This window comes from Pogonomyrmex barbatus, unplaced genomic scaffold (assembly GCF_055798465.1).
Source record: "Pogonomyrmex barbatus isolate J1 unplaced genomic scaffold, ASM5579846v1 scaffold6, whole genome shotgun sequence".
Classification (NCBI taxonomy): domain Eukaryota; kingdom Metazoa; phylum Arthropoda; class Insecta; order Hymenoptera; family Formicidae; genus Pogonomyrmex; species Pogonomyrmex barbatus.
In genome coordinates, this window is record NW_028297160.1 from 2,421,189 (window position 1) to 2,443,301 (window position 22,113).

General features: G+C 40.4%; 1 protein-coding gene across 1 annotated transcript in view; it reads left to right on the forward strand.

Annotated features, from left to right (window-relative positions):
* The window catches only part of LOC105427907 (headcase protein), a 166,327-nt gene extending 144,608 nt beyond the window's left edge, over nucleotides 1–21,719 (forward strand). Inside the window, exon 5 of the mRNA XM_089082573.1 lies at nucleotides 403–21,719. Coding sequence (XP_088938699.1) covers nucleotides 403–576 — 174 coding nt within the window. The 3' untranslated portion in view covers nucleotides 577–21,719. The remainder of the gene's footprint in view (nucleotides 1–402) is intronic.
* The last annotated feature ends 394 nt before the right edge of the window (nucleotides 21,720–22,113 follow it).

Genomic DNA, 22,113 nt, shown 5'->3' on the forward strand with positions numbered 1-22,113 from the left:
GGGTGATACGTTCTCATATTTGAAAATATATTATAAAAAAATCTTGAAAGATTTAATTCATAATATTTCGTACGATTATCGGGATTTGAATTATTTTTCTTATTTATTTATTCCTTTCGCTTTGACATCGATGCAGATTACGATACTATATCAATATTAATTTTTCTTTTTTTTTTTTTTTTAATATAAAACTTTTTTTATATATATAAATTAACGGCTTTAGAAACGATTATTGAAACGGTCTTGCGAGTGTTCCAAGCGTGTAATGCGATATTGCAATACGTGACGAATTAGACGATCGAAACTGCATACTCGTTCTGTCGCGCCGATTCGCTACGCCCACCCGCGGCGAAGAGAACATCTTACAAAATGAACGCACCGTCGTTCTCGTTTTCGTTCCAGTGCAACAGCTGCCAGAAACCCCTGATCTACCCTCATCAGCGACTGAACTTCTACTCGGACTACAGCCGCGTCTTCGGCTGCCCGCACTGCAGGGCGGTCGACGCCCACTTCGTGAAGCCGCTCTCGGCCTGCTTCACCCGCGAGCAGTTTCAGCTCTACAGCCAGTGGCCGTAACCATTAGAGAACTTAGCGAACCGCCGCCGTATGCGCACGACCGCGGCAGATCTATATCCCCTCTTTTACAAGTCGATCTCCCTGTTCCGGACGACCGTGCTCTAGAATCCTCCTCCCCTCACGATCCGTAGAGGAGATTTGACGATGGCAAACGCGCACGGGGGCCGCGATCTTTCCCGGCGCGTGTCGTCGGCCGGATCCACCGATGTATTAATTTCTATTAACTCGTCAGACGCTTTTATTTCGATCGACTGCTGATGTTATGTCTTTTGTAATTCCTTAGGAATTTTCTTTTCTTTTTTCTTTTTTTTTTTTCTCTTCTTTTCTCTAACAGCGGCTATTTCTATACGATGATGATACGCGCGAGCCTCTTGGCGCATTCCTGTAGTACCAATAAAATTTAAAATGTTTCTTTTTAACGTCGATTATAGATTTTTTTTTTTCTTTAGGTTTATCCTAAGCGGGGGACGTCGAATTTATAATGGCGTTTTGCTTAACGGTGCGCGAGACGAGACTCGCAAAATTAGTGCACTTCATTTCCTCTGTAACGTTGCTCTTTAACTTTCTAAGCATTTATTGTTTCGTTGAAATAAACGGCAATTAATTTTTTACTAGTGATGATATTTCGACGTTTTGTCATGTTTCTCTGAAGTGAGTTTTAATTAGTGAAAATTTTTGTTGGAAAAGTCTGCGTGTATGTTTCTTTTCATTCATACATAAAATTTTTGACTACGAGTTGATTACGTTCATTCTGGGTAGTTTCAAACATTTTCGATAACAAGTGACAGCTTCGCCGTCTCCCGTTTCATAATATACATGTAGTAAAATTGCTTTAAAGAAAAATAGATACGAGAAATTTAGGTGGAGATAAGCGATATTAGACACGAAGAGAAAAGTCGATTCTCTTTATTGTAAACGTGTATAAAAAGAAAGGAAAAAAAAAGGGCTACTTTCTAGGAAAGATTGGGAGGGGAAGAAAGAAGAAATAACTATCGTTTGTTACTTAGATAATCGAGAACACGTTGTTTTTTTACATTTTATTAGTTTATACGTTTATGGCGGCCATGTTGATTTTGTTTAAGGATCTACGACTCATTCGATGGGTTTTTGACGTTGATTCGGTCGGACGCCCGTCGCGACTTTCCGCGATTCGGGATTCAGGAGTGTTGCCGTAGAACGGACGAAATTCGTGCCAGTTGTAAAGGTAAAGTAAATTCATCGGAAGAAAAAAAAAACCAATCGTTTGAGACTACCGCTCGCGCTGTGTACACACGGTTTTTTCATCCAGACGGAAAAGGTGCACGGCTCTTGTTTCTCCGATCCCGTCGTCGTCGCCCGATAAAATATCGGACGATTCTCGCGGAAAGTCGTGATCGTCCGAGGTAGCCAGTGTATATAACGTATTAAGTGGGAAAGAAGCAAGTGTTTGGAGAGGAAGAGAACCTTCTTTTTTTCTGGCGATGCTGGTCGTTGCTGTCCACCAATAGCGGCCGTCCCACAAACAGACCGCCCACCGTTCTCAAGGTAGTATAGTCGATTGTGTACCTTTTTTACGTTACTTCGATTTAAAAAGTATACTTAATCTATACTCGCCGGGAGATATATTTAGGAGATAAAATAATGCCCCATGTGTGAAACGTAACGCGATGAGGATCGTGAAACTGCGCGACTACTTCACGTCTTTGCGTAACATTAATGTTTTCGTTTTATCGTTTTAGTATTAATAAAATAAAAAAAAATTAATTTTGATCACAGGAAAAATTTTTTAAGTCAACAACATCCAATGTAATTAAAAATAATCTTGTGCAAAAATTATGCCGACAATATTAATGAAAAAAATATATGCGTTTATTTCATTAATACTATTAGTGAATCAACAAGATTATTTTTAATTACTCTTGTTGACTTAACATAATTTTTTTCTGCTTAGGATCATATGTGTTTTTTTTTTATATGAACGATGTATCTTTTTAACAATATATAATACGAGAAAAATTAAGAAAGATTTATATTTAAACTTAATTTATTTGATATTATTAATTTCAAATGAACAGAAATAAAATGTTATTAATTACATTTTTTTAAGTATTTTGAAAACTTTAATATCATTTTTTTTTATATAACACTTTTAGTTATTTATATGATGCTCCGCAGATAATTACAATATATAATTAGACAAACAAAAAGAAGGATAATATATTTTTAATAAATGCGATTTCTTTCTTTTTCGTATCATATCATAAAATGATATAAAGAAATCAAGCTGAAGTAGTCACGTAGATTCGCGTTTACGATTTATTAAAGGATTGGAGGATAGTGAAATAAGAATGCGGAAGGGGTGAGAAATAAAAAAAATTAAAAAAAAAAATAAAAAAATAATGCACAGGAGAACGCACAACCAAACGGCACATCCGGAATGTATCAGTCCGAGAAAATCTTTCTTGGCCAAACAACATTGACAAGTCGGACAACATGCGCGTTTCCTGTGCACAAAGATTAAAACTCCCGCGTTAATTAATTTTTCGCGCGTTTAGTGCCGGAGGCAAGGACGATTGCGTTTGAGTCCTTCTCTGATGGTTTCGTCTCGACCGTTCTTCTCAGAGTGCCAAATGAGCAATTGCCAAGCAAAAGCAGCGCGTTTTTAGTATTCTTTATCTTTCGTTTCTTTTTCCAAGTTTCGTTTTGTAATTCGTATTTTCGTCGTTCTTTATCAGATCTTTATCGAATTCGCCACTTCGACAATGCAGATTAAAAAAACACAAAACGACTATTCGATCGACGGCGAAAGGAACTTAAATTTCATTTTCATAGTACGCGCGATAAAAATTTCGAGCGACGTTGGAGTCATCGAAATGGGTTCATCTTTGAAAATGAAGTGAAGTCTGGAATTAGAAAATGAAAGCAACGATGTTTTAAACATTTCTTTTGTTTTTCTGCGCGAAATATAATTCTCATAATACTTTCAATTAATCGCACATTCGCAAAATATCGTGTGTATGTAACGCATACATACGCAAAAATTGGCTTTCATAAAAAAAAAAAAACTACAGTGTGTAGTTTCAACTACACATTTTTCAAGGTAAGTGAAACATTTTTTTTTTTCAAAATTAACGCGAAAACCAGTTTTGACCCATTTCAAATTCCTCGTACGATCGGAAACATATACGAGAAATTTTCTTAATAGTTATGATACGTGCACGTGATGGATGTACGTGTCGCATGTACTCCCTACTGCTTTCAATTTTTAATAAGAATTCACATTAGTCAGCGGTATGTGTTATTACTCATTCCTCTCAATTCCTATCTCGAGCAAAATAAGAAGGAATCGAGAGGATCAATGTCAGATTCAACAGTGTTTCGAGAAGTGTACATATTATTTGTCGCGGCTATGCACGAATCGACGAGAATTATTTCAATGCATAGATCTATAATAAAAAAGTATCACAAGAAAGGCTCCTCATGTTTATTCAAGTTTTCTGGATGTACTTTTCGTTTTTTATAGCTGTTTTTTTCACTTGTCCTCGGATTCCATTAGGCACGCCGATAACAAAAATTTAAGAATCTTTGAATTTAAGAATTTTGAGAATGTTGAAATACGAAACGTACCATACATTTATCTACTTATTTTAATGTTTTTGTTCTATTTCGTTATTAATAAAAAAATGATGTAAATGAAATTTAATAACGGAATAATAATTATATACTTGTGTCAATTTTTATAAATAATTGGAATTCGATAAACATTGAGAATCAATGTTTTACTGAATATAGAGAGAAAATTATTAACTAAAAAAAGATAGGAGCCTTTCTACAGAATTTAGGTAGTTTTTGGTAATGGCTGACCATGTTGTGACGTGTCAGTGTAGATTAGAGCCGAAGCCGATAACATTGCGATTTGAAGCATAGTTTTTTCTTCTATTATGATTTCGTGCGCGAATACGTGTGGACGAAAGTTCCAATCGGATTCGAATTTCGAGTCGTCAAACTGATATCGGAGGATCCTCGGAACATAGAGAAGCGATGAATTTATGGCAGGCAAGAAGAGTCACCGTAAGAGGGGAGGGAATAAAAGGATACCTTTTCCACTATCGACGGTGTCGTAGCAAGCTGCTGCTGCTGCTGCTGCTTTTTTTCTAAGAGGACAGCAAGTGTCTTTATCATCGGTCGTGCGTCGACGCACGACGGCGCACTTAGCTCCGTAGTTGATAAGGCTAATGTTATATTAGGCTAACCTTTTTTATTCGGGTAATTACTATAGCGATTTTGTACTTTTGCTATTTTCATCGACGGCGTGGGAATCGCGTGACGAGAAACTATCGGCGAGATCTCGCTGTTCCGATCCATTGCACTGTAAAATCGCCCAACGTTAGCCTGATTCACGAAGATCCGATACAAAAATGCTTCGTATAAAGATACTGTTTTCCTGAAGGTTATCGTAGAAACGAGAGGGGAGGTTCCCGGAAGGTTTGACACTCGGACAAGAGTATATTTCCCCCATTGATTCTGACTGGTCACATAAAAACGACAATCTCAGAAAAACACAGAAGCTTGTCAGAAAGTTCGATGCTTCGCGAAGTTCCTCATATGACATGCTCTACGCAGAGGACAGTACTGTGATATCTTTGATCAGACTGGCCGGTACACCATTGTGTTGAACTGATAGCTGAAATACGATAGAAGAATGAGATATATGTTAGTTGAGTTTAAAATAACAACAGGAACGGCGAATAAATTAAAATGAGAGGAAGGTATGATTTTGTTGAAATTCAGCATTTTTTGGGCGAATTTGAGTTTAAAAATTGCAAATGTCCTGTATCTCATAAAGCTAGTCATATCCAATAAATGGATGCGAGTGTTCCACAATATCGATACACAATACAACTATTAATTTGGAACCTCGAATAAGTGAATATCAGTGATGTTGAACCGAATGTTGAATCTTTCAGGAACTTATTATACGCGTGGCAATCGAATATCGTCTATCAATAACTACGCATTCTCTTGAATGTTATCATTGAGAATCCTTTTGTGAGGAATTTCGTTACTATTCAAAAATTCCCAGGCAGTCAGGCTAACCATAGGCAGAGATACTTGCGCTTTATATGAGCCAAGAAACTTGCAATATTGTGTGCACATATCTACGCACGATTTTATTCATTGAAAATTTATTCTCGCCACGCCGTTCGCCGACGTTCAGCGTCGATCTAGTGAACGTTTTGTATATCAGTGTTTTTTATATGGATGACTGGAGTATCAGCGAGGGTGGCGGAGCAATCCCGTCGACGTCGGGGTTTCGAGGTATCGTCGACTAGACATCGTCGTCCTCCTCGCTGCCCGAAGGTTTACCGAATAATCGATATATCCCGCGTTTGTGAATTTTATATAATCCGAATAGCGTTCGCGTGGTACGTTTGTATGGGGCTAAGGGGACAGGGTTGATGGGAAGGAAGGAAAGGGGGTTGAGTACTCCGTGATGGAGTAGAGAGGTTACGAATGGTTGAATTATGAATAGAGTTTAGCGTAGAGTCATTACTTGAAAAGAAAAGAAGGTTTGAATCATCGATAAATAGTAAGTTTATATAGAACGACGGTTTTCTCATAGTTAAGACGCCCTTTCATTTTCGCCGGTCGTTTACCCGGCTTCCAAAGAGAGCAGGATAGAGAGGAGAAGGGAAGACGAAGGGGGAAGAGAAAGGGTGAAGGTGAGATTTCTGTCCTCGAGCTTTGCTTCGAGGGATGCAAAGACGTGCGCGGTCCTCCCCGTGGACTCCATCCCGACGCCGGTTGACCTTGACTCGAGCGTGACTGGGAACTCGGCCAAGATCGACGTCGGCCTTGAGATAGAAATTCGATCTTGGAGAATATCGCGACATGCGCCACTCGCGCTGAGCTGCGAGGGCATCGTATACGCCCCCTCTCCCCGGAAACTATGCCGGAAGCGGGCGGGAGAGAAACGCGGATCCCCGAGGAAGATCGCGCCGAGCGACTTCTCTTCGAGCAAAATCGGGTAGACGACCGGACGAATCGTCCTAGTGATAAGTTATTGTGTCATATTGTGGATGTCTGAGACGATTAAAACGAGGGAGAGAAGGAAAAATTTTATTACATACTAATTAATCATAGTAATTATATCGGTTGTTCGTCGGAACCCTTTCACGTGGCCTTGACGTGGCTACAGGACGTGAGGGAACGATTTTCTCGTCGGTCAAAGTTCGTTTAAATAATTCGATATATAAAATAAATGAATAGATGAAGAAATATATATATATATATGAAAATATATATATATAGATAGATATATATATATATATTATATGAAGAAATGAATAATACATACGTTTAAGAATCATCAATTTTTGTCTCTTTAGCATGTAAGGATCTTTACAGCTGTGCTAGACAACTATAGGTATATATGTATATGTATGTATATATGTATATATATATGTATATATATATATATATATATATATACATACATACATACATACGTACGTTCTCACGTGTACGTCGCAAATATGCGCAAAGCAACGTATACGGGCTCCTTAGAAATATACTGAAAGAAAGAAATCACACATGCACATACATTCTAATACATATACGCAATTGCACGCGTTAAATAAATCACACACAAGAAATACCATAAATGCGCGTTCTACGGTATCGACGACGAGACACGAGAGAGGAAGATTCGTTTCGCTTTCACAGGCACGAGTCACGAAAGCCGGAACAGTAAATTGTGTGTAGATTTCATGTGATGACACATAGAGATCTCACATCGTAATATCGAGACGATAACGGAAGATAAATACCGAGAATCGCAGTAGACACTATAAATATCAAATGGCTGGAACCATTCGCGAGAGACGAGTTCACTCCACACGAAGAGATGATGGGTGCCGATATTTCATTGCAAATATTTATTCGGCGAGCGTCAGAGCCAAGCAGGTCGAGACGATGAAATAAAAAGAGAAGATATAAAGGTAGGCAGATAGTAGCGCGGGCTGTTCCGCATCGCGCAAGTATATGACTCGAGACTCGAAATCTACATGAAATATAAGTATGAATAGCCGACACCTCGATCATAATGATCTTTCATTGATCTAATTTCCTGCGCGTTGTATCACATCACGTTTTATCAGATCAACATCCGCTTGTGAAAATCATCTCGTGATCTCTCGTCATAGTCATGCTATACGCCGTAGTCACGCATCATCTCCACACACACACACACACACACACACACACACACACACACACACACACACACACACACACACACACACACACACACACATACACGAATACACTTTTCTAAAGATGTCTTTATTAGTCGCAATTATTGCAGCAAATCGGGGATATTGACAAGCAGTCATATCGACTACTACGTCACAATCGTGCAACAGAGCAAATATATCCGTTTCTTTTTATTTTGCAATCATTTTTGACTCTTAAAACGTAAAGGCTCGAGCACGAAACTTTTGGTTTATCGATTGGCTTTCCTCTTTCTTTTTTTTTTTTTTTGTTACAATTTCCTATAGCATTATTTACAGGAGCGTACGTGAAGATACGCGAAATGGTGATAATTTCTTGTGATCGATGGGAAGAGGAGGTTGAACACCCGTGATAGGAATGCGCCAGCGATTTTTCCTCTGGCCAATCAATTTCGGCCTTGAGAGATAGATTTGATTCCAGACGATACATTTAATTTTCTTGGCAAATATTAATATTTTAATCAGACAGTAATTATTTTTATCGATGTATTAAGTAAAATCATCTTTTACAGCTTTGACTCATATTTTTCTAAAATAAGTGAACATATAATTACTATATTATTTTATTGACAAGCATATTATATTTTATTTATATTTTATTTAACATTTTCGTTTGATTTTAATATTTAGCTGACAAACGCGTCGTCCGGATTCAAATTTATTGCAAGGGGTGTCGAAAATTCCTCCAAGAGCAGACGTCTTAGTTTCGTTTATAATGTGTTGAATCGCCTCGGCGAAACATTGTCATTAGAACTTTCACGCTTTTCTTCAATTTAGTGGCTCGTTCCTCGGTCCATCGTTTTCTATTTCTTTGCGTCTTCTTTCACTTTGCGAACAAAGCGTAGATCTAGACGGTGTTTCAAGTTTGTTTTGTGCTTCTAATGTGTGGTAAGGATTTAGCAAAGGTAAGCAAACACGTAAATACATTAGATACATAACATATACGTGCGTATATTATATCAGTGCGCATTACATTAAGTACACATATAGTTAACCGTGTAACTATTATCTACGTACCGTACTAGAGAAAGATCGCGCGAACATTTATTGCGTTGAGAACAATATCACAGTTTTTTTTCGTTTCGTTTATATTATTAGATTACACGTAACTCTCTATTTGAATGGCAGTTCTATTTAATCCACCTGCCCTGTTCAATGGCTCCGCGCTGAAATCGACTTTCCGAATTTACCTGAGTGTTACAAGTTACCATACCGCTCAATCAAGAGGATTTCGAGCGCGCGATTTTAGAGCGAGAGGCATTGATCTTGGAAAAAGTTAAATTCCACGTTTTTCACGCGCGTCAACCGTCGCGGATCGACCGAAACCAAAAAGGACTCGCCGGCGGGCGAGGGCTGGTCTTCGTGGCGATTGACGCGTCTCTCGTCTTGTAATAGTTTTGATTGTGATGTTAATTCGTTAATGAACGTTAACTCGTGTATACCATATATGTCGAACCCGGTGTCGGCTAGTCGCGGTCACGCCCCGGCTTCCCGGATGCCGCCTTCCGCGAGAAAGGCGCGCGCGTGCCCAGGTTTTCACCTGATTCCACGAATGCGTAAATACGAGCACGTGAAATCGTCGATCGTGCCGCGCGAGACATCACGGATTCTCTCCTATTTTCCAGGCTAAATATACTTTCAGACGCAGAAAAGGAGAGAGAAAGAGAGAAGGGAGATACAAGGATGAGAGAGGAGGAGAGGAATATATAACGATGGAAAGGGAGTTATATACGTAGGGATGCGGATTTAGGGGAATAGACTCGCGGCACCTAGCCTGCCCGTCGACACGAACGCTAAAACATTCTTATCGAAAGACGTACAAAGTGAGAAGAATGGATAGAGACGATAGGAGGACGTGTGCGCCCGCCGCGCTTTTTATTTGAGGCGCCGGATTTACGCGAGAGGGATGAACGAAAGAGAGAGAAAGAGTTAAGAGTATGCTCGCGAACGTGGAACACGAGTGAGGAGGGGTTCGCGTTGGAAGCGAACGTCGGTATCAAAGGGGGAAATGATCGCGCGGAATTTCACGAAATTCGCGCTCCGCGTCTCGAGTTCCCGATTAAGTTTTACAGAATACGAGATCCCGCAGTGCCCCCATCCTCTCTCCCCCTCATCTCCCGACGACAAACGTCGACACATTCAATGGATTTATCGAACCCCCCTCCCCGCTCCCCCCATCTGTTTTCTTGCCCATCTTCCTCTCTTCCCACACTCCCCCAGCTCCCCCGCTCCACCGTATTTTTCCCATCTCCATCATTAACCCTGTAAGTGATATAATTAATGTACGTTGCCTAATGATTGTTATACTGAAACGTTAGAAACGACGAAGAAATTTTATCGAGTGCGCTACTGGAGAGCGATTTTGTTTTTCTCACGTCGACGACTCGCGTGTTGCACCTTGTCATCGATCACACTGATCTCTCTACTGCCAACGCGTTTTCGCGAGAAGCGTTAGGGATCCTTGCGACTAGAGAGATCGAAGGATACTCTCCGGCGAGTCCGGACATCTCAAAGGGAAAGGGGACCGAAAGACAAGGGAAGCACCGTTCGCCGACGTCATAAATAGTACACACACCGGCTGTCTTTCACGTTCTACGATTGAAGGAGCCGAGCTCTCGATTTCCCCGAGAATTCGCGAATGATTATCGCGAGATGGCGAGGAAGCATTGCTGTTTAAGACGTGAATGAAGACGGAAAAGGGACGCGTTTTGAAATGAGAGGCAAAACGCGCTTGGCTCTCGAGTGGGTCTTTATCAAGAAGCGACCGAGATTGAGCAGGATTTTTCGAATGAATGCTGGGGGCTCGGCCGATAATCGAGTCGATTGGATACGTTGGCCAAGGTACAAATGTACATAGGAACATAATGTTGTTATTAACGTATAACGCTGTCATCTCGCCTCTGCGTGTCTCTGAATTACAACACGTTGATGATATCGTCAAGTCGAAGCTAGTCGCGAAATCAAGCAAACGTATGAAAAGAAATTCTCTTTATGATATTTTTAATGTTATTTTATATCTTTATATAATGATGAATTTAATATTTTGCCATACATTATACATCATTTTTTTATATGTACAATCATTCTTTTTTTCTACGTGGTTTCACGAAAATATTTTATGGTACAAAAGAAATTATAGAACTGTAAAAATGAATAGATAAATCGTTATATGAATTTTCATCAAAAAAGTTATAATTTTAAAAAGGGGTTTCTTTTCGCTCAAACTTTCCCACATTGAAGTAGAATAACATGCCAGTAAATTGTTTAAAAATGCAGCAAATGGCAGAAATGTAACATCATCTGCGATGACATTAGATACTAATGTTTCAATCGGTCCAAACCTATTTGTCTAATTTGTCAAGCACTCGCGTTTCGAACTGACTCTGAACTGACATTTGCTTCGGTGATTGCGCGATATCGGCGCGTGTGACCTAAGACGAATCCTATTGGCACACATATGAAACCGCTGACGTAACAAAACGCGAAGGACACGCGGAGGCGGGGGAATGTTCGCGAAGGACGAAGATGTGAATAAAGAGCGAATCGGAGTATTCGCAGGATTGCGACACTTGGCGGAAGGTGTAAAGACAATTGGTTCACGGCTCGGCGTACTCGGCGCATTCCCGACAGTTGACTTCCCTGTCGCACACAGCTCACCCACATCCGCTCCCGCATCCTTCCCTTTTTCCCCGCGTCTTTCTCGCCTGAGCCGTGAGCCGATCCACGCTCGCAACTTGGCGCATTTCAGGAAGCAGATCGACGATATTAATCATGCACGAGCACACTGCGAAACATAGCAACTTCGTAATCAACGACGGATAGTCGCGCACTTCTACGACGGATAGGATCGATTTTCCTTTCCTTTCCTTTTTCTCTTCTTGCCCCTTTATCCTAAATGTCATATCTTTCACGGCAGCTTGCCGCAAAAGATTGCGCGTGGGCGGTACACGCGCGGCCTTTCGCGCGCGAGCTCGCAGCGAGGACGCGCGAATAAACGCGCGCGCGCGCGCACGCAATTAACGCGTAATTGAAGATTTAACGGGACGCGCATTAATCGCTAGTTCGTAGCTCCACCCCCCCCTCCCCTCCCATCTCCCTCCCTCATTATACCAAAAGTATCCGTTTGCAGCCAATTTCCTCAGAGAAGTTAATCAATGTGTTTGAATGGCGTGTGGATGTGCTACTCCCTTCCTATTCGTGCATTTAATCGTAGCATACATACATACATACATATATATATATATAATATACGTATATATGGTATATATCCCTATAAATCCACCCCTATAACCCCTGAGTCAAGTAGATTTACGTAAAGTGTCGTCCGTATAAACGGCATTGTGTCGGATTTGTATTCGTAAGCGTAGTCATTGCCAGAGAAACCATTCGCGCTCGTCTTTGGTATACCCCTTGATACGCTAATAGTTTACAGGTGCGTGTGATGGATCTACGATTAAGCTCGGTGAATTTTCTCCGACTCGAAACGGTGGAAGTTTTGCGATTTGCGCGAAGAGAAATTTCAAGGATGTTCAATTCGGTGTTAAATCAAACGCTCGCGTATAAGGATAAATTGATCGCCACGAGAGTAATGAGAGTAATGTACCGGATTTTTTCTAACGTATTTCGTGCGACCTGCGCGAATGGTATCGCTTTAAGTATCTCGTGTTTATAGTCCTCCGACATAGTCCTTCGTGGATTGTCGCAGCGCATGCGGCGCAATTGATTTATTATATACGCTGATCCGAGGGTTAATAATGGCGTAAAGTAACACCGGCGACGACGAGTGTACGTTTCGTCAACGTATAATAAGACTGTGCGACGTACATTTCTTGTCGTTTTTAAGAAGGCAAGATCCGCGTTGTCACTGTAAATTAACACCAATCGCGACAGTAATGCCGACTCGAGCGCGGCAAGTAATTTACAATTAGTATACAATCAATCAATTAGCGGACACGTGAAAATAAAAGAAAAAAAAGAAGAAAAAAAGAATGAAATCGCGAAACGAAATTTGGGAGAAAAAGAAAAGGAGAGAGAGAGAGAGAGAGAGAGAAAAAGATCACGCAACTCGACATATGCTCTCATAATCGCGCTTTTAGTAGGGGCTAAGTTCACGGTGGATCTTAAGGGTAGACTTCTTTTTTACGAAACGAGAAAAAAAAAGATGCGTGCCTCGAGCGAATCAGGCGCTAAAAATTAAGATTCTCATATAAGTTTCTTAGAGATAATTCGGGCATTTTTATTCGGCTGTGTTATAAAAAAAAAAAAAAAGAGTAATAATACGAAAAAATGTGCGGAGAAGCGACTTTAGATTCGGTAAGATCTCAACAAATTTAGATGAATAATTTTTGTACCCTATTTTTTTAAGCGATCGCCACGTCGATCACGCGAAGACGGAGAAAAGGGTCGTGCGGAAAAATTAACACGGTAGTATTTATCAAAATTAAGACGTTGTTAAGTTTAGTTTAAGGCAAGCAATTCGTTGGCGATTTCGGAAACGCCAATGCGCGACACTACGTTCGAGTATCGAGTCGATATATCGAGGAGGGTATTCGGGAATAATCGAAGATTCGCCTCTGCTTAGCCCTTCCGATACGCTAGGGATCGGCCGTAATCTTCCGTAACGAGGAAAAAAAGAAAAGAACGTGAAGACCGTAAGACAGAGCGACAGACAGAACCTGACGAGAGCGCTATAAGATCGTCGATCGTGCCGCATCGAAAACGATCTTTTGAAAAAACTAGTCCCTGCCCGACGATCCGCTCGGGGACGATCGATCGCGAAACTTCGCGTCGCCGCGGACGCGAGACACTCGAACACAAACCATTTTTGCAGGGTGTGTCGTCGATGTAATCTTGATAAATAATCGTGTATAGGTATATAAGGGTATGCTCCTCTGTAATCACACTTTGATCCGCCCTCGTGTCGGGACGAGGACGCAGCGAGACCTCGTTCGGAGGTCGCGCGCGTAGTTTTAGATACTTAGCCGTATTACTTAGACGTTAAGCGAATCGAGAGAGGAGAAACCGATCGGACGGCAGGCATGGAAGCGATCCAAAAAAAAAAAAAGAAATCATAGTAGACACAAGCATTTTGCGATGCAAAAGCGAATAATCATGCTGGTAGTGCGGACCAAACGGGACAACCGAACGGGAAGTTTGTGGAAAGGGGTGAAAGGTGACGAAAGGTCTGGTGTTTTTCTACGGAAGGAGGAAATGAGGGGGAGAGAGAAAGAAAAAGATAGAAAAAAAAAGAAGGGAAGTGAGGTAGCGTAAAAAGAAATTGCCGCTCTCCATCGGAGATCAACGTCCGATATTGTTTGTAATGAGATTAAAGTCTTAGAGTTTAAGACCTGGCGAGGAGACTTTCTGACGGCTGCACTTCGAGACGCTTCGCTTTTCTTTCTTTACACACATACATTTTGTTTCCTTTTTCTCAAGTCGCGGAAAGAATACGTTGTCCTAATTTTCATGATTTGTTTCAAATGAGCCAAAAAGATTCATAATTTCAAACATTACAAAAAAAATTATGCAATAATATATATCATAAACCCGAGAAGTGATATCTTTTTGCATCTTGAATAAAATTAATAACAATACATAATTAGCTTATTTATAATACAATTTAATAATCATGATCATAAAAAAACGAATAAACTCGCGTACTTTTATCATTTCATCGTTTGATAATCCGTTTCTTAATCGTTATATTTTGTGACGAATATGTGTGGAAATTAGATTCATTCGTGTTTTCTCGAAGTTGTTGACGAACCGTAATTGGCTACACGTTTGACGGATATATACAAATAGTAATAGACATTTAAAAATAATCTCGTGTTTCTTTATTATATCGCTGCCGACTTCGTCGTCATTGGAGTCTCGATTAACGAGTGAATCCTTTCCATTCCACGTGCAATCGAGGCTTCGAACGACGCAAACGTCCCTGTCTTCTAGAACATCGTGCACCAGAGACTTCTTTCCGATTTCCTGTTTTATCTCCCATCGCGGACGTTCAGATCTATTTCTTTTTTTTTTTCCTGAGGGCGGTGAGAGTAGAAGAAGAAGAGAGAAAGACGGAGAGGAAAAAGAGAAGCGTGACGGCTACGGATGATAAAAAGGGATGAAAGGAACGGAGGAAACAGTGAATTGCGATAGCCTTTCCATGTCTTACTGCCCTACCCTAGAACTCTCGTTCGCCTTCCTACGATCTTCGTTCGAGAAGAAAAAGCAGAAGAACAATTGGAAAAACGAATGATCGACAGCATCGATCGACGTGCGCGATAAACGAGCAACGAGCGAACGTTAGTGACGAAAGTCGCTAACATTTAAAACGGAGTGTCAGCAGTCAGGGCGATTTTTTTGTCGGAAATAGGAGGGCAAACGAGGGGGAGGGAAACGTTGAAGCTGAGGTCGCGCGAGGTCGGAGCTTTTTTCGAAGGAACTTACAAAAGGCGGTCGTAACGACGGTTTGGATAATCTACATACATACATATATATATATATATATATATATATATATATACACATACGCACACATAATAAATATAATACGCGTACACGTACTCGTAATAACGTACGCGTAATAACGTGATAGCGATAAACATATATTACGTATATTACCATTAGGCGGTGTACGGTTTGATCGAAGATTTTGGCGGTGCTTAGAATCGCTCACGGTTAACCAGTCCTTTTCGCGGAGAAAAAGGGGACACTTTCTTCAAGTCGTCGTAGTTTGTATCAAGTCCTATCTATAGGTACGTTTGCACGTGATAAACATATATATATATATATATATATATATATATATATATATATACATATATATATATACATATACACGCGTATATTTATTGCATTAACGGAGCTATTTCCCATTCTCGTGCTCGTAGCTTAGTCGGAGTCACGATGGGCTCGCGTCGCGACTTTGTTTAAAAAAAAATAATCCGCGTTTACACACATTCTTCTGTGCTAAGATAAACTGGCAGACGGAACTCGGAAATAAGGCTACGTGAACGCAATCGTGACTCAGTTTAGCGGTCGTGAATGAGAGAAGAGTGATTGCGGTTTGCAAGGATCTTCAACCATCGTCTGAATATTAACCCATCCTATTCTGTTCTCCGATCATCTTCTACTGAACTCCTTATCCGATTTCTCGCCAGTTAGCTACTGAGTTTTCCGTTTCGTTCGATCATACCAATTTCATGAAAGATACAAAAAGAAAACGAGACGCGGTTCGCGGCTGTCCAGTCACGATGCATTCAGCCGGTAAAGGAGTTCGACATTTTCGACATTACATAAAAATTATTGCGCACAAATGTACGCGCGATTTTTTTGTTTACTTTATACTATGATTTATAAAACTACGAGGAGTACATAACACTCTTCAGGTACGATCACAACCCTTGCATATTTTATCGAGCGGACTGAAATGTGTGTTAAGGAATATAACGATTTATCTATCGTAATATTTTTTGTTAATGTTCTAAAAAAAAAAAAAAAAATTGATCTCGTTGACGAATAGTGTTCATTTTTTTAGTTTGATTCTGAAAGGAATCCGATTTTTCCATTTCCATTTGGAAGAAAATCACAACAAGATTGTTGTATTATGTAAATAGATATGTGAATACATGCAATTATATTCAAATATTTCTGGAATCGTTTTGGCCACTTTTCTTAGGTTTATTTCATAAATATCTTATAAGATTTTATTATTCAGCTTTCTGAGGTAAGAGACCCTTGCGATTGCGACTGGACACGCCGCGTGCTTCGTTCGGTTATCTGGCTGATCTGGCGGACATCTGACACGAACTGGGACATTTTACAAGGATGGAAAACAAGTGCGTGAACGCGAACGTACGTTCGGCGCGATATTTGCACGGCTCGATCAGATCGCGAGAGGATGTTACTCGACATAGGAAGTGACACATGCGAGACTGGGTAAGATGTTCCCCGACTAACTAAATCATGGAAAATATAAAACAACAGCGAGGCAGCTGTGTCTCTCGATACCTCCCCTATAAGAGTACAAATTTTTCTAATATGAATAACTATATCGAGTGCTGAATAAAATATTAGACGGACAAAGGCGTAACGAGGAAGGAGACATAAAAGCGAGAAAGAAAGAAAGAGAAAGAAATAATAAATTAGAGAATGAAAAAGAAGATTATTGATTATTATTGAGCGCGAGAGAATGAAAGGAACAGAGTGACGAGAAAGAAAGGAAAAAGAATAATATTAGGCGAGAGATAATGTTTAACGATGTTTTCCCTGGTGTAGGAATTATTGCGATAACGATATGAAAATTAAATGAAATGATTTATATGATAAACGTACCGCATAACTTACCTAGCGCTAGGTTCACTGAACGTTACATTATTAGCGGAGTATGATATATAATATACGCGCATGTAGCTATGTGTTAACGATCCGGACTGCCATTAGCACTTAAGGCGCGGCCCCATTGATCCCCCTTGAAATTCTCAGGAACATTTTCATCGAGGCTTCGCGATAACTTTGAAAGCGTGCAACGATACATGTCGAATCTCGCGATTCACGCGTGTCTCCCCCGCCCCCTCACACACGCATATACACATACACACATGCACACATTCTCACACACGCGCGCGCGCGCGCGCGCACACACACACACACACACACACACACACACATATACGGCGTGTATAGATTTAAATGTAACGTATATGAACAGAAGAGAGATAATTTCCGTTTCGCTATCATATCGACATATATCATACGCACGTCAAATTTACCTCAATACCGGCGATTTCAGAGTTAACTCGATCGCTTTCTCGATGCTAATCTCGTTGTTGACAGTCGTCCCTTGCGATAGGATAACGCGAGCGGGGATCGCTCGCAGTATTACGGAATCTTTGTCGAGCTGGTCTTAAGTGACATGGTATTTAATGAACGCGTATTACGGGAGTCGCGTGAGTATCACGTGCAGTTAGACATGTAAGCTTCGAAAAGAAAAAAAAAAAAATCAGTATCATAATTAGAGCTCGGTGTGTTTATCGCATGCACCCGTCTATGGATAGACGAGAGAATACCGATAAACTATTTAAAAATTATCTCTTTCTAGCTGTTTCCCCTTTGCCTCTTATGACGCATTATCTATGGGATATATACACATAACCGACACATACGCATACACGTAACATCGTTACACAGATTTTCAACTGAATTTTCCATGTACCTCCATGCATATAATAAATAAATATGTACATGCAATCCACTTATAGGATCGATCTAGGAGCAATAAATGAAAATATTGAGGTTTTGCACTTCGATCAGTCGATCGGAGCCGATCAAAATTCGGAATGATCGAATCTTGAACATCTGTAAGCTTATCAAACGATCACATTGAACGAAGAAAGGAGCTCATGTTTGAAAACGAAATCTCCTCGAGTCGATGTCAGAGTGAAGCGAGGGGAAAGTAAAATCATTCTTGGGATTATCGACATATTCGCGGTTTAACGTTCGACGTTGGAATGGATTCGATCTCGCACGTTATCTCGTAAGTGGCTTTCGTTCGCCGATCGATGGAAGTGTGCAATCACCTCATAAACGTAACTTGCAACTGCCGAAGATAAGACTCGAGAAACATAATCTTTCCAGCTTAGGAATCTTTTTATTGAGAACGTTTTATAACGCCTTTTTACAAAGGACCACAAGTTTCGTAAGTTCAGTTGCCGAATATTCGAGATAATAACAGATCGTTCGAGACTGATCTCCGATTAAGTCACGTCACAGCGTTGACGATTCGAGGCAAGATTTAAGGAGGAGGAGTGAGGGGGGAAAAAAAATGGGCATGGCAAGGATTGATCCCAATGGTAGTACACGATTGTCAACGGAAAACTGTCGTGCGATCGTAGACGACGAGCCGAGGAATTAAAAAATATCGGTTGATTCTCCGACGACAGACATCGGCGATCCAATGACTCCATATCCGAACCATCAAGAATTCCTTGATCGTTCGTATATCCGTACGTAAGACTCGAGCGTTGGATGGGCGATCGACGCCGTGGACTAAAAGCGAGAAAAGGATAGGGCGATAGGCGCGGGACAAATAGTATACACAGATATATAGATATATATATTTTTGATAAAAATCTATTCGAAAGTGAGTCTGCAAAAAAAAGGGGGGGGGGGAAGGGAAAGAGCGCGTATTAAAATGTAGATTGTTGTCCTCGGCCACGCGTTTTCGCGCGTTTCGACGAAATTTTACGAACTTGAGAAAACGGTGAGCCTCTCCACCTCGCTCCTCCCTCATCGAATCTTTCTCGAAGAGACGCGCGTGCAATAAACCGAGAACATCGACGTGTCTCTGGAGAATCAATAGAGTCTAAACTTAGAAATCTTATTCGAATATATCCGATATCTGTCGGGTCTATATCCGATTCCGCGATGTATTACCGATTGAATTTAATCGATTGTTGCGTCGTTAACACCGAAGAACGTGTTACTTGTCTATCGTCGAACTTCGGTTTTCGAAACTGTTCTAGGCAGATCTAAGTTTAGTATTTTCTACGCGAAGACGCGAAACAGGCATTTATCGATACAGAACACGCATTTCGACAGATCGAGAGAGGTCGTTTCTGCGATCGTTTCACTGCCGGGATGCCGTGCGTACGATTAAACACTGTCACAAATAAAAAAAAAAAGCAAGTGAAATGAGAGAGTACACACAGTACAGAGAAATGTATAATGTGCATACGGAAGACACACACACACAAGACACACACTCTACATTGTATGATCGGCACTATTTCCCTAGCGCTTGCCAAACTCTTATTATGATCATTCTATCGTTAGAGTATAAGAGTTGATATTTAATAATTCGTAATTGTAATTGTATGCGATTATATTTGTTTGGTTGGCTTGAGGGCGAGAGTCTAACTCGGGTTATTAGATACTACGCTGTACCTTTAGCTGGCGGGTCGCTGACAGTAATTGTCATCTTTGCTCCACAGAAATGAAGAAAGGGATTCCCGTAATAATCACGAGTTTATTCAGATTGTTATAGTTTAAGTTTCGACATCGTATTGTCATCCAGATTCTCGAGTATGACGTAAATAATGTTAATCCAAATGGAAGGTATAAAGTATATGCTGTTTCTTTCTTTGTGCTGAAAGAGTTGTACATGTATGTGAGTTTTTACATAATTCGTATATAATATATGTATTGATTCATTGAGAAAAACATTGTATAATGTTCAAATGTATAAGTTCCTTTAACGAGCTCTCATTTATATTGCATGTTGAACGTATAATTACGATGTGGATAGGTAGGTCTTAAGGAGAATATATTTGGTATTAAGATATTGGTTGTGAAACGCGCGAGAAAATGTTTGCTGTAAACTGCGTCGCTCTATCTTGTAGCGAGTGATAATTGACGATGACGCTGCAACGCGTCGAATTGTTGACGAGTTCATACGCTGCGCGGACGTGTTTTCGACTAACGAGCGGGTCAGGTTAAACGATTAGGCGAAGACATTCGCGAGGAATTCCTTCGTGAGGGCGAACATCGAGCGCTGGCCGTTGTAAATGTTCCCGTAGCGATTGCTCGTGCATGTTTCGACAAACACAAATAAGTATACGTTGCAGATCGATTATCGATGACAAGAAACTAAATAGCTGGCGGTACGATTGGTCGCAAAGAGGTAAAACGTAATTTTTATTCCCAACATTGGTGTATGGCTGATCTCGGACAGTCAAGAACACGTCCGTCGAGCGTGCGAGTCTACGAGAGAAAAATCACGGAATCGTTAGGGGAGATATACGCGGTGCACCCGCCAGCGACTTTGAGGGGAAGATAGACGCACGAAAAAAGAAACACACACCCACACACATACACAAAGCGGAAAGTAACGAAGGGTGAGGATCGCGTTTGAGAGAAAGAGAGTATATATATATATATATATATATATATATACATATAATATAAATATAATATTGATAAGCTGTGTCTCGATTGAGAGTTAGTGCTTAATATAACAATACCGATCGTCGTTTCTCCGAGAGTGCGAGACGCGTTTCGCGATCCGCAATTGCGAACCATCCGATTGATCTTCTCATGTCACCAGTGCGCCTCCGCAAACGCGCGCTTTGAGCCCTTCGCGCGCGGGCCTAAGGATTGAAGCGCGAGGCGGGAAACGGGGGGAAACGGAAACGCGAGAAATGAAAATCTCGGAGAAACGACGTGACATTAAATACATATACATATACACATACACACGTAGTAGACGTTTAATACTTTAGTCAGAAAACCGTCGACGATCGTCCGACCTCCTCTCCTCGGGCCTGACCTCGGGTCAAGGTCCGCCGCACGAGGCAGCGGAGGTCGGCCGTCCCGTCGTCCACGTCGCACTACACGAGTTTGCGTTAATTAATCAATGCTCTACTCTCAGAGCGGAGGACACGGTCAATATGGGTCCTGGCAGTTTTGGGCTTAAGCGTCCTCCCCTCCCGGCCGCCGCCCTCTCTCTCGTCACCGGGGCCTATCCTTCCTTCTGGTCCCGGGGCGTGACGCCGGGCACCGCCGGAGGGGTATTTTAAGCGAAAGGACGGACAGGAAGTACACTGTAAGCATTAGCGCATTACGCGGTTACGCCTAGGTTTAAAATGTGGTGGAATAAAAAGGTAAAAAGGAAAAAAAAAGAAAAACGGACAAAAAAACGTATTTCGTAACGCAATTTTTAAGGAAACTTGTAAGAACGCGATGATTATTATTATAAATAGATAACAGCGTGTGAGGATCGAGCTTTATACCGCTTTTGTATGTTTAGTAATGGAATACCTATACATTAAATATTAAACAAATAAAAAAAATGATGAATAAACACAACAAAAATCTACACAACCTACTATCTAATTGACTATTCTCTATATGCAAGACATATAAACATAATATATATTATATATAAATAAATATAGATATATATTACAATAATTATATATTATGATTATTACGCTATGAGAATACGAGTATGATGATTTTAAGGAAAGTATACATATTATATTAATAAACATTTTTTAATGCCATTATCCTACAGATATTGGTGAAATGAAATGAAATGCAAAAAAAATACAGAGTATCGAATTATTTATTTCTTTCCTTTTAATAAAAACTAATTCCTTAATCCAATATATCATTTTTTGATCCATAATAGCACACAACAACTACAAGGTATGTATAATAGTTATTAAATTTTGAAATAATTTTTCAAATAGATTTTTTTACGAAAAAAAGTTTT